The sequence below is a fragment of the Podarcis cretensis genome, assembly GCF_951804945.1.
Source record: "Podarcis cretensis genome assembly, chromosome: 12".
Taxonomy (NCBI): domain Eukaryota; kingdom Metazoa; phylum Chordata; class Lepidosauria; order Squamata; family Lacertidae; genus Podarcis; species Podarcis cretensis.
In genome coordinates, this window is record NC_137181.1 from 14,935,786 (window position 1) to 14,949,449 (window position 13,664).

The window sequence follows — 13,664 nt, forward strand, 5'->3', positions numbered from 1 at the left end:
ATGTATGATTATGAAACGTATTTTCATCATGTGGCACAAGTGATCCATCTTCCCTTTTTTCTTTACACCCAAGACAATAATTGACAACAACAGTAGTGATGGGGATGCTCAGTAGTCTAGCACATGTTTTGCAAGCCATGGTTTCCAGGTTCAATCCTTGTTAACTCCAAGAAGAGCTGGGGAAGACCCTGCAGTGAAATCTTGGAGACCCACTTCAAATTGGTGCAGCCTGTTATGAGCTACTAATGATCTGACCCTGTATAAGGCAGTAAGCTTCCTGCGCTCCTATGGTGAATCCCTGTTTGCTTACAGGCAAAGCTGCAATCATGTATTATGGCCCCCCAAGATCCTGCTTGCAGGATCAACAATGAAAACCCAGAGAAACATTTCACACTGATGGACAGAGCATACAGCTTGCTTACAGTCACTCATGAACAACAAACACCTGGAATCCAGCTGCTGTTCACAAAGTCAACTGCAAGTAGTGATTTGCACAATCCACAAATGCTTTTTGTAGATGCGCAGCCACTGGAAAGACCAACCAAACTTGGTCCCATGTTTGCAAAGTATTATGCCACTCCAAATTTGGTGCCAATCAAGTGTTCCTAGCTTACGCTTTTCCAACGAATGTTCAGACTAAAATCCTTGTTCCTATGGGTCGCTAGGTTGATGTGGTCTATTATTTGCCAAAGGCAGATAGAGTTCTACAGGAGTGTTGAAAAGTAGTATGTAGGGTATTTAATTCTTTTAAAAACTTTATATCCTGCCATTATCTCTCTAAAGGCCCCTCCCCAAAGGATGTCCAGCAGATCCACTGTTGCCTTAACACAGAATTATAGAATTTGAAGGGACTCTGAGGATCATCTTTATCCAACCCCCTGCAGGGATTGAACCTGCAACCTTGGCGTTATCAGACCATGCTCTAAACAATGGAGCCATCCAGGTATGTGTTCATTTCCTCCCTCTTTTGAGGCTCTCTCTCAAACAGTTTTTGTAGATTTCTGAAACACATATCAACAGCAGCAGCAACCCCAAGACAAACCCAGCAACCAAAGACAATCATGGGATGGCCGTGCACAATGCTCAAGAAACTATGTCTTTCCCATACTGTCTCCAACTCCCTGGTCATCCACCACTCACCGAAAGAAACCTGTTGTCTCTCTCGAGCCCAGGAATATACTACAAATATTGCCTCATACTGCTGAAATATTAGATACACTTCATAAAATATGTAGTGCTACCGTAATGGGAAAACTACATTGTCACCGGAGGCATGGTCATGGCGCTGACATCATATCACACCCAATGCAAGCGTATGGGGTGGGGAGATAGCACAATGCAGTAGTAGACGGCATGGTGGGGTGCCATCTGTCATGTGATCTTTGGTCGGTCATATTGCTCCTGCTTAATGGCAGGGGGAGAGGCAATGAGGGGGAAAGGCCAGTGCGGTGCAAACACATTGACAGAGACCATTTTCTGCTGGTGCCATTGCACCACACCAAATTCCCTGCTGCCTTGTCCCTCTCTCTCTCAGTAAGCAGTAACAGTGAGAGCAACCAGAGGTAAGGTGAGAGGAGGAGCCCCACGGCTTGCTACTGGCACAACGTGAATTGCACAAATCCAGGCATCTGAGTGATGCCTGAAGGTGCGTGCGCAGACATGGCCACAAAGGATCTCACATCTGAGCAAGTAGCTGCCACTTTTGATCTTTCTCTAGAACACTACTTTTATCGGGCTCCACACCCCAACATACACATGTACCTCAAAGTTAAAGCATTTATCAGCTTCTCTAAAATATTGAGAGTTGCAAAAATGTTTACCTTTCCCGATTCCATGAGGGGCAAGCTATGAGGGGATCCTCTTTCTACTAAACGCACTCTGAAAAGCAAAACACATAGGACAACTATGATGAGCGTACAAAAATTGCAGTACCGCACATAAATGTCAGCTGTACTGTTAAGTTCTCAAACTCTTGCATTTCCCCTACTGCCAGTCTTCAGTCCTGGTGCCTGCTCTCTCAAAGCAAGGAAGCTATGCAAAGCGGAATAGAAAACTTTTGAGATTTTGCCAAGGTGGAACATGGTAGGGGTGGGGGTGGTTCTTTCATGGGTGGATCTTAACCCCACAATAAAAAATGCCACGTGACAGAACATCACAGTGGGTAGGTCATAGTGGAAAGGAATGCAATTGGGGAGGAAGAAGAAGGACTGGGTCTTTTCCACACATGAGCCAGGCAAATATGGAGATGTTCATTTCCTTTGCCTGGGCAGATGGCTAGTTTATGTGGAACTGGTTGTTTACCCTTTGCAACACAATCAGAGATGGAAAGCAGGACATTTCCCCTCAGTTTAAATTTACCAACTTATTATTTCAGACAGAGAACCTATGTTTCATATACTGCAAGCCTCTTACAATCATGTCCTCTTACCCAGTCCTAGATTACGAAATTATTATTGGCTTTAAAGGATTTAAATGAATTTATTATTGCTTTTAATTGATTGTAATGTGTGTGTGTGTGTGTGTGTGTAACGTAGAAAAGTGAAAGTGTGGGAGACATTCACATTTACTTAAAAATACTTCTTTATTTTATTATTTTACAGTGGTACCTCAGGTTACAAACGCTTCGGGTTACAGACTCTGCTAACCCGGAAATAGTACCTCGGGTTAAGAACTTTACCTCAGGATGAGAACAGAAATCGCACGGCAGTGGTAGCGGGAGGCCCCATTAGCTAAAGTGGTACCTCAGGTTAAGAGCAGTTTCAGGTTAAGAATGGACCTCCGGAACGAATTAAGTTCTTAACCAGAGGTACCACTGTATTATTTTTATAGCTCAGCCTTCCTCCAGGTAGCTAAGGGCTGCATGAACTGCATGGGGTTATTTTCACTGTGGCTGAGGGGAGAGTCCAGCTCAGGACACCTTGATTTAAAAGCACAACACTCTATTCACTAGACTAGACCATACTATACTGAGCATGTCCAAAGCAGAAGAGAAGACTGCAAGAGGAAGGTTATAATATATTCTCCTTGGTATCTTCCACATCTTTAAAGGTGATTAAGAACATTTTACAATTTCTTCTTTTTTAAAAAAAATACAAGTGCTGCTTGGTTTTAAACAAGCTCTGACGTTTCCAAAGCGACAATCATAGAGTATGGGATGAAAAGCTAAACCTTGTGATAAAATTCCTGCCCACAGAAGCAAGAGCCCATCAGAAGGTATTTTTTATTAGGTCTCTTAAACAACTCCTACTCAGGGTTTTACAAGGAAAGTTAATCATGTAGAGTACCGCATTACAGCTGTAAGAAAACCCCAGCTAAAGGTGCAGCCAGCCAAGTCACAAACCCTTTCCCTTACAACATATATTTAAATTCCACTGCGCAATTGAGGATCCATGCTGTGATTTCATGAGATTTCTCAAACCAGCATCCCCTGCAAAAGCTGTTGCAGATGTCATTCCAATGGCAGATGAAGGGAAGTCCCTGGACTGAGAGAGCAATGGAAAGAACTGCTCTGCTAGCAGTTAGGAGGAGAATAGGTAGCGACAGCGGGTGCCATTGAACTATTTGGTACATACTGGGGAGGACTGGTAGATGTGGGAAGAGAAGATGCAGGAGTTCTGACAGCAGGCAGGTTATGGGCTATGAATTATACAAAACAGACTGTGAGAATCCAAGATGGAGGTGTACTCACAATAAAGATAAAGGTAAAGGGACCCCTGACCATTAGGTCCAGTCGTGACCGACTCTGGGGTTGCGGCACTCATCTCGCTTTATTGGCCGAGGGAGCTGGCGTACAGCTTCCGGGTCATGTGGCCAGCATGACTAAGCCGCTTTTGGCAAACCAGAGCAGTGCACGGAAACGCCGTTTACCTTCCCGCTGGAGCGGTACCTATTTATCTACTTGCACTTTGATGTGCTTTCGAACTGCTAGGTTGGCAGGAGCAGGGACCAAGCAACGGGAGCTCACCCCATCATGGGGATTCAAACCGCCGACCTTCTGATCGGCAAGTCCTAGGCTCTGTGGTTTAAGCCACAGTACCACCCGCGTCGCAGTACTCACAATAGGACAGGCTTAAAACCAACAAACACAGTAACTTCAAACCATCTTCTGAAAACCAGAGTCAAACTATTTTAATACCTGTGAATAATCACTGTCTGTTTGTTTTTGCAGAAGGGTTCCATTTATACCAACGTAAGTACCGTATTTTTCGCCCCATAGGACGCACTTTTTCCCCTCCAAAAATGAAGGGGAAACGTGTGTGCGTCCTATGGGGCGAATGCAGGCTTTCGCTGAAGCCTGGAGAGCGAGAGGCATCGGTGCGCACCGACCCCTCTCGCTCTCCAGGCTTCAGGAAGCTATCCGCAAGCCTTGCAAGCCCGGCGGGAGTTCCTGCGGGCTCACAAGGCTTGGGGGCAGCAGCCTGCAGCCCCCGCGAGTGTCTGCAAGTGATGCGCACCAGGCGGGAGGTCCCGCCGGGCGCAAGGCTTGGGGCGGCAGCCTGCCACCCGAAGCACGTGGAGCCCTCCGGAGGGCTCCCCGTGCTTCGGGCGAGTGTCCGCAAGCCTTGCGCGCCCGGCAGGAGGTCCCGCCGGGCGTGCAAGGCTTGGGGCGGCAGCTTGCAGCCCGAAGCACGCAGAGCCCTCCGGAGGGTGCCCCGTGCTTCAGGCAGGTGTGCACAAGGCTTGGGGCGGCAGCCGCGGCTGGGGGGTGAAATAATTTTTTTTATTCATTCCCCCCCCCCAAAAAAACGAGGTGCGTCCTATGGGCCGGTGCGCCCTATAGGACGAAAAATACGGTAATCCATTGTCCTGACTATGCTGTACAGAGAGGGAACTACTTGCAGCTAAGTCTTTAAAACTGTGTTAACTTCTGGTTCCCCTTTCTCTTCCAAACCCCCTGTGCCTTAAGAACAAGGGAATTAAAGTGAAGTTATCACATGAGTGATCACTCATTGCTGCAAGTTTTGATTCGGGGTGAGGAAGCTGGCAAGCCAACTACAATCATGCAATGCTCAATGCAACAAACATTAGAGCAGTCAAATTTCAATGCACTAGGAACTCCATTGATGGTTGCCAGATCCAGATCTCCCAGAAAGGGGTGGCAGCTCAACACCTCATAGCATAGCAACCTACAGAAGTGGATTTAACGGTGTGTGACTGGTTTGGTTGCACTGGGCGCAGAGCTTCAGAGGCGTTGCAGTGGATGCTGCAACTGTGCTGTAGAATGGAAGGCCAGAGGCAGGGGGTGCTGAATTTTGGTGGCACATAGGGTGCTGCTGAAATTTGAGACCCCAAAGTCTGCAATTGCAATCCTTATAGGATCTGGGAGATATCAGACTTCTACTCAGGATACAGGGCATCTTGTAGTGCTGTAAAATAGCGTTATTGCTAATTACACATACACACGCAGGAAATGAATTATGGGCCAGTTCAAACCCTTCAGAGAACTGCGAATTCTGTACTTGTGGTGGGCAGTGTGTGCACACACACCCACCCACCCACACACACACATACCCATGACATGTGAAACACAGAACATACATTCATGAGCCCAGCTCCTGTAATTCTTCTGCTTCAAAACAGCAAGAGTGGGAGAACTACCAAAATATCAAAGTTTAACTTACGCATTCAGGTAACAAGAGGAGGAAAAAACAAAGCCTGAAAATAAAGATGAATGTTTAAAATGATATATACTAGAATAGCCCATGGCATTGCTATGGCTTCTTCTGTTTGCCAACTGGATATTTCTTTCATGCCAACCAGAATATGCTTAGATTGGGCATTGAGTGGGCCCAAGGAGGAAAACAATTCCAGAGCTCAGGTGCACATCACCCCAGAACTCCTTTGTACATGTCCTTGTTGTTTGCATTTCTTAACCCAAGAATTAATGCACAGGACAAAAGGCTATTTCTAAACCATGCAGGGCCAAAAATACCAAGCAGAATTTTGTAATCAAAGCTCATCAATATGGGCTTTTTTTTTTTAAGTGCCTCAATACTTGATTCATTTTAGTCTTTTTCTTATTTCCCCTGCTCCTCAAATCTCACTGTCCTATTTTCATACTGTCCTATTTTTACACACACATTTCCTTGGTTGATGTGCCATGTTCCTGAGCACTTTCTGAGGCTGTTCGAGCCTCCGCCCACATGCTTCTTATAATGCCATGGGCATGCCAAATGATACAGATGGGGAAAAGAGCAGGCGAGTCTGAAATGTGATTCATGCACCCCCTGCTGTAAAAGGTCACATGGATCATATCCGGTAATTACTGAGAGGAATAGACTCTGTAAGAGTGCTTCTCCAACTCCCAAACCAATCCTGCCCACCACAGTCTCTTTGTCAATGCAAGGAGACAGAAGCACTGTAGACAGGTTTCTAGATTCACTCAAGTCCGAAGCAGCAACCCATTCTTCAAAGGGACCACCTTTCAAACTGACCAAAAGCTTAAAAGATCACTGACTGGGGACAGGGGAGAACCCTTCATTTTTGTACCTTGTCTCATGCCTCATCGAAATCACAGCTTGCATTCCCATGGGTCACACTCCTTTGCCCATTAATCGGAATCAGCCAGGAGCGCAGCTATTGCAATAAGGTAAATGGGAGGTTCATCCCCCGTTCCCTTTCAAACACCGATGTAGGGGAGAGTGGAGATTAATCCTTCCCATTGATTCTCCCTTGCAAATAAGTTCCCATTTCTTACGTTACCCCAGCCAGACACCACAGGGTGGGGTGGGAGGGGGAATGGTGTGGAAAGGACTTGCATGGGGAGGATCGTAATGCATGGAAAGGGTTAAGCACCCCACTTTTGATCCTCCCTTGCAAATCCCCCCCCACACACACGTTAACTGCTACACGCATGGTTAAGAAGGATAACCTCCTGTGGGGGCTGAACTGACCCCACCCCCTTCTAAAATTACCCATCTCTTCTAAAATTACTGTTAACTAAATGAGCACACTTGCAGGAATGCAATCACCTAGCTTATAACACGAGCTGGCCAGTTCATTACCATATTCAGCTGCATTGTGAAAAGCGTATATAGTGGGGTTTTTTTTGGCTCAGCTGAATAACAAAATGGCGTACCTGTGTCTATCTTCAGGGTTGGGGAAATCTATGGCCCCTCCAGAGGTTGGTGGACTACAATTCTCATCATCACCAACCAGGCTGGGGCTGATGGGAGTTGGCAGTCTTTCACTTAGAAGGTCACAGATGTTTGTCCCTTGGCCTACCGTACTTCATCTATGTGCTGTATGCTGCAATGGCAATGTCCTAGATGCCAAGGACCTAGGGAAATGAAATTTCCCCATGGCACTGAAGTTGCTAGTAAGGATATCAGTTGCCCTGGGAACTCCTCCTTGCCTGGGACTTAAGGTGCCACTGTTGTTGCCAGGTAAGCTGGAAGAGAAGAACTTATTTACAGGGATATATTTTGACTCTGTAGTGCTCTCTCATTGGAAGAGCATCCAGGGCCCAAATTTCAGATCCAGGGTTGAGGCGAAAAGCGAGCTGTCTCCCAAGTTTTGGGGCAGCTTTGTTAGCTGAATTCCATTCCAAATTGAACCAGGGAGATTCACTGATTAAAATACACACTTAAATGCTGTGTTATCACCACATAAAGCAAAAATTTAAGGAGAACCCACATGAGTAAACCAAACATCTATCCAACAGCGGTCACTCATATGCCTCTAGGAAATACAGCATGAAGACAACTTAATTTCCCAATTTGTCACCAGAATCTGACATTCAGAGGTATCCTCACTTTGCAGCAAAGTTTCCAGGCAAAAATGAGCACATCAGCTTCCCACAGTCTCCTGCATTTGGAAGCAATCTAGTTCTTCTGACTGATTTCTTCCAACTAACAAAATTATTACTGAATGGCCACCCATCTACAAGAATGTACAGTGGTACCTCGCAAGACGAATGCCTCGTAAGACGAAAAACTCGCAAAACGAAAGAGTTTTTCATTTTTTGAGTTGCTTCGCAAGACGGATTTCCCTATGGGCTTGATTTGCAAGACGAAAACGTCTTGCAAGTTTGTTTCCTTTGTCTTGCAAGTTTGTTTCCTTTTTCTTAAAACCGTGCATTCACTTCGAGGAGCAACTCATAGCACACGGTGTGGTAGCCTTTTTTGAGGTTTTTGAAGACTTTGGTGATTTTTGAAGCTTTTCCAAAGTCCGTGCTTCGCAAGACGAAAAAATCACAAGACGAAAAAACTCGCGGAACGAATTAATTTCGTCTTGCGAGGCACCACTGTATTCAAATTGCCTAAGTCACTGCTCACATATAGCAGCTGGTATAATCTGTATATAGGCTCTGCACTGCTAGGGCCCCACACCTTGGCACTCAAAGGACAGGGGCACCCTCAGACGCATACCTTGGTACCTGCCAAGACCCCTTGCCCCTCTCAATTTTTAAAAGCTGAGTTTGGGGGAAGTTTGTTTTTTGGTTGAAGGCACTGTGTATTTTTTAGGTTGCCCATTTTTTTGTCTGTATTTCATTTTTACATGTGTTTGTTTGTGTCTGTGTGTGTTGGGGTCCTGCCTGGTTTGAAGTCAGTTACATGCATAGGAAATAATCTCATTTATACAGCCGTTATTTCCTTAATAAAGAATGCTTCTCTTCTGCAGCCACTGAATGAGATTCAGCATTCCGAGTTGTCTTTTCTGGGAGTCACAGGCCTCTTTTACTACTAGCAGTGTATCTCTACGTTCCTTCATTTTCTTGGGATTAAGGAGGAGGGGGAAAGGGGGGAATCAGCATAGTCCTCCTGCCCGACTAACCTACTGAGCAGTTCGCTGCATTCCAAGACCACAGCACTGAGTAGCTTGCTGAATATTTAATGCTCTCTCCAGCATCGCCTAATGCATTTTGCCGAATTCAGCACATGGGAGACAAGTAATTTAAAATCCAATAAAAGCGTTAACTGGCTCGACGTACAGGGGAAGAGCGAAGCAATGCACTACTAACCTGAACATGCCACATAGCAAGTTGCAAACTGTGCCCTCGGCCTGGAAGAGAGATCAATAGCCAGGGGAGGGGAGGGGGCTGAAGAGAAATTTTCTACTACAGTATTCTGAAAAGAAACATGTGTCCCAAGTTCTCCATTGCCTGCCTACAATGGAGCTCAAAGTTTATATTCTCAACCACTGTGATTCAGATTCACTTCCCAGTACTGGTCCAAGACATATGGCTGCCTGAGGCCAAGGACAAGGCCGCACCCTCCCCAACCCGTCTTCAAAAACCAGCGGGACTAGCAGCTGAGTGTTACTTCAAGACTGGTCCTGCATCGTACCTGAGGGCAGCAGGCTAGTTTAGGAGGCGCACCTGTCATGGCGTTGTCCAGCTTGAGAGAGAAATTATTGCCAAAATTTATTGTCAAAAGTACACTCACAAGTTAGGGAAAGGCGTGCCCATCAGTCCTATGTCTCTCAACTACTCCTAGGTGTACACCTGATGAGGCAGTTGCCACAACAGGTTCCTGACCTATGCATCTCCCCTACCTGAGTGGTGTGCAAGCAGGCAAAGACTCCACCTGCATGTCACCTTCTGCTCCTCCCACTTCAGTCCTCTTCTGGTCCTGGGAGACAGTGGAGCAGGAGAGGTGGGGGCAGGAAGAGGAGGGAATCCTTACCCTCCACCAGTCTGATCTCTCTCCCCTTCCTCCTGCACCTGTTTTCCCCTCTCCAATCCTGCAGCTTCTGCTGGCTCTGACTTTTGTCTTCTGGCTGCTACAGGTTCTCCCAGTTCGCTGATCCCTTCTTGCAAGTCAGTCTCCAGCCCCACCCCACCCCACCCCACCCTTCTCCCAGTGCCCATTCCTCAGTATCCAGCCAGCCTCTGACAGCAGCCCAACTTTATGCCAACTTATCAGACAGAAATGGGACACGAAGGGAAAACAGCCCATTTCTCAAAAGGGAGCAATCGGCTGACTACAAGGCACTGAAGTAGCACTCTTTGCTTAATAGTAATAATAATAATTTTTTATATATACACCACCCATCTGGCTGAGTTTCCCCAGCCGCTCTGGGTGGCTTCCATTTGAGTTAAAAACAATACAGCATTAAATATTAAAAACTTCCCTAAACAGGGCTGCCTTCAGATGTCTTCTAAACGTCAGATAGTTGTTTATCTCTTTGACATCTGGTGGGAGGGCGTTCCACAGGGCGGGCGCCACTACCGAGAAGGCCCTCTGTCTGGTTCCCTGTAACCTCACTTCTCGCAATGAGGGAACTGCCAAAAGGCCCTCGACGCTGGATCTCAGTGTCCGGGCTGAACGATGGGGTTGGAGACACTCCTTCAGGTATATAGGACCGAGGCTGTTTAGGGCTTTAAAGGTCAGCACCAACACTTTGAATTGTGCTCGGAAATGTACTGGGATCCAATGTAGATCTCTCAGGACCGGTGTTATGTGGTCCTGGCGGCCACTCCTAGTCAGCAGTCTAGCTGCCGCATTCTGGATTAATTGCATTTTCCAGGTCACCTTCAAAGGTAGTCCCACGTAGAGTGCATTGCAACAGTGCAAGCAGGAGATAACTAGAGCATGCAGCACTCTGGAGAGAGAGTCCGCAGGCAGGTAGGGTCTCAGCCTGCGTCCCAAGTGGAGCTGGTAGACAACCGCCCTGAACACAGAATTAACCTGCGCCTTCAAGGACAGCTTTGAGTCCAAAATGACTCCCAGGCTGCGCACCTGGTCCTTCAGGGGCACAGTTACCCCGTTCAGGACCAGGGAGTCCTCTACACCTGCCCGCCCCATGTCCCCCAAAAACAGTACTTCTGTACTAGTGAAGCAAAAGAACAGGAGAGGTGGCTTCAACTGGGAATCCTTCCATGCTGAAAAAGGAGGGACAGAGGGCTTGCATTCTTTCCAGTGATTGCCTTTCTGTATGTTAGGTGCCCTTCCACCCTCCAAAGATGGCAATGCACAAGAAAGCCTATACTGCTCCTGGAGGCCTCATGATTGCTAAATTCTCTCAGGCGCTTGTGTGTGGGGGGGTACTCTTTGAAAGTTTCTCTAAGCAAACAAATGCTGAGCTGCTCCTTTAGTGTGTGTGTTTTTTTGGGTTTTTTGTACCACTAGAATGGAGAAATAATTAACATGCTTGCTGAAACACTTATCTAAGCAAACACATATAATTATCCCCAGCTATTGTGGCACAGCTTAATCATAACTGCAGTCACACAAGTAGACACTCCGTGGTAGTGGGTCGCAAAGCAAACCCATTTCCCACATCGAAATTTATTAATGCCTGCCCCGCCCCACATTTCAGCTTCCAAACTGCACCAAGCACTTTGTATGATGTTTTGCTCCCGAAAGCAAAGTGGATCAAAGTACTTGGGGGGCGCGCGTGCACACACACACACACACACACACACACACAGAGAGAGAGAAAGAGAGTAAAAGAGAGGCAATAATACACCATTCTCCCAAGCTGACATCTCTCACCATCCGTGAGAAGAGAATTATAATTCACGGAATGTAATGGCAGCATTGTTTCACATCTTCTTTCATGACAGTTTTCACAAACTTCGGGGAAGAAGGAAGTAAACACCTGAAACAAAAGATGCTGCAATTCTAAAGCTAACGCCTAATGAATTTATTCAGGGTCAAGTGCCAAGTATGAAGCTACTATCATGAGAGTCAATACTCTTGTTAACTACCACTTACTTAAACTGGATGCATCCTTAGGCATTCAACATGCCTTTCCTAGGCACTAGCTGGCTTGATTTTACAATGAACCGGATCAGAAGAGTTTGAGAAGCTTTGGATAAGCAAAAGTACGCTGGGTTAAGAACTGGGTTGCTAAGGAGCCTTATAATGAAATAAACGTTAAGACTCTGCAGTGTTAACTTACAAACTTTTGGTACAAACAGAGGTTGTGTGTGTGTGTCCCCCCCCCCAATTTGTTGAGCATAGTCCTTCACATCTGCCCTCGAAGTGGCACTTTTTTGTGTTCTCAAAAGCACCTTTTATACCTTATATAAAATACACAACAAAATCCCCACCCCCACTTGTGGTAAGGGATCATACCCCACCCACCTGAAAAAGAACCAGCCTGCTTCACACTTTTTTGCAAAAACAACTATTGCTTAGGTCTTTGAGGGAGCTTCTGTAACAACCTCCCTTGAAGTTGAGCAGATTGCTGAAACCAAGCAATTGGGCCTAGTCAAATATAGGACCTACCTTGCTGAACTCTCTACCGAGAAACAGATTACTTCTTTTTCTCTGGCCTTAGAGGAGAAGTCAAATCTCTCTCTGTGTGTTAAGTTGTGGGTGACCATATCAGACGACACAGCGATTCTTCAAACAGCTCTTGTTTATTCACAGGCCAGAACAGAACTGAACTGAAGGGTTCAGTCAGCCTGCTTATATAGAGCTCCAGTACAACGTAACTGTAACAATTTTCTAAAACTATCCAATCACTGAACATCACTTTCGACCCCTTATTTGCATAACTATCTACAGTATCCCCCTGCTGGCCCAGGGTGAGAACTTCAGTACATAACACTGTGTGTGTGCTCATACATATGTTTATTTAAAAGCCTTGGATGAGTTTGATTACTAGTGTTACAACACATGCAACCACTGGCTTTATAAGGTGACATTTGACTTTTTAATTAATATTGAGATTCCAAATGTGACAAGTGTCACCTTGAGTGTTGCATCTGGCCAGCTAGGATAAAACTGTGAAAAACAGGTAAAATAATAGTGGTTTAAGTGCCTTTATTTTTTAAAAAAACCAACCCTGCTATCTACGACGAGAAACTTATTTGTATCCCCTACCCCCCAAAAAAACAGTATATTCATTTTCCAGCTACGGACATTGCATTAAAAAATAAATAAATAAATGTCGTCATACCTGTCATGTCTGAGGGCCCTCATGTCCACATACACAGTGGTTGGATCTGGCCCTGATGTCCCCTGCAAAAGAAAACCTTTTAGTTAGCACTCTGCGTGGAACAGATGTTGTGCATTTTACTTACAATTAAAGTTTTTTTAAAAAAGAAAAGCCTTTATTAAAATGATAAAAAGCACTGAATATGTTACAATCAGTGACGGGGGAGTACGAACCATACCTTGCTGGCCATACTCTTTTTAACCTGTTGACTGCAAATGCAAGTTTCCGGTTGCCTGTGTTACTGAAAACCAGTGTCAATATAAACAAGTGAAACTTGCACACGTACTACGAGTTTAGCAAAATAGTATGGAAAGCAGAATCAGCTGGAGACGCAGAGCTGGTAATGGCAGAAGCAAGTGGTCAAGTGGGAAGTATGGATTTGTTGAGACACTCACACATGCAAAGAGTGTCTTTTTAAAAAAACTGGTGGTATTAAAGAGTAGGACATGCAAGATTAACAGATATGGACTGAAGAACTATAAGCAGTTATTCTGTTCCTTCTGAAACCACCCTACTGTACTTTAATAAAGTGTTTATTTTACCATTTTTCCAAGTCAGCTCTTCTAAAAGTAAATAAATAGCCTTCATAATCGGAAGCACTGGTTCTGCTCACGAAGTTGACTTTTCCACCGACCTCGCCCTCACCTGCCCTTTAACCCCACAATATTCCTTAAGCTCCCAAGGTCTGGGTTTTGCTGTTGCTTCTTTTGTCCCTTAGCATCTCCTAAACATGTGATTGCTGCCGAAACAGGAGAAACACACGGACCAACCAA

At 45.6% G+C, this 13,664-nt stretch overlaps 1 protein-coding gene across 6 annotated transcripts in view; it reads right to left on the bottom strand.

The window, feature by feature from the left end:
- Nucleotides 1-13,664, bottom strand: part of DIP2C (disco interacting protein 2 homolog C) — a 301,056-nt gene that overhangs the window by 8,893 nt on the left and 278,499 nt on the right. For all 6 annotated transcript variants that reach the window (XM_079996376.1, XM_079996372.1, XM_079996374.1 and 3 more), the window contains 2 exons: nucleotides 12,853-12,914; nucleotides 1,821-1,878 (listed from right to left, as the gene is read on the bottom strand). In XM_079996376.1, the coding sequence (XP_079852502.1) occupies nucleotides 1,821-1,878; nucleotides 12,853-12,914 (120 nt within the window). The remainder of the gene's footprint in view (nucleotides 1-1,820; nucleotides 1,879-12,852; nucleotides 12,915-13,664) is intronic.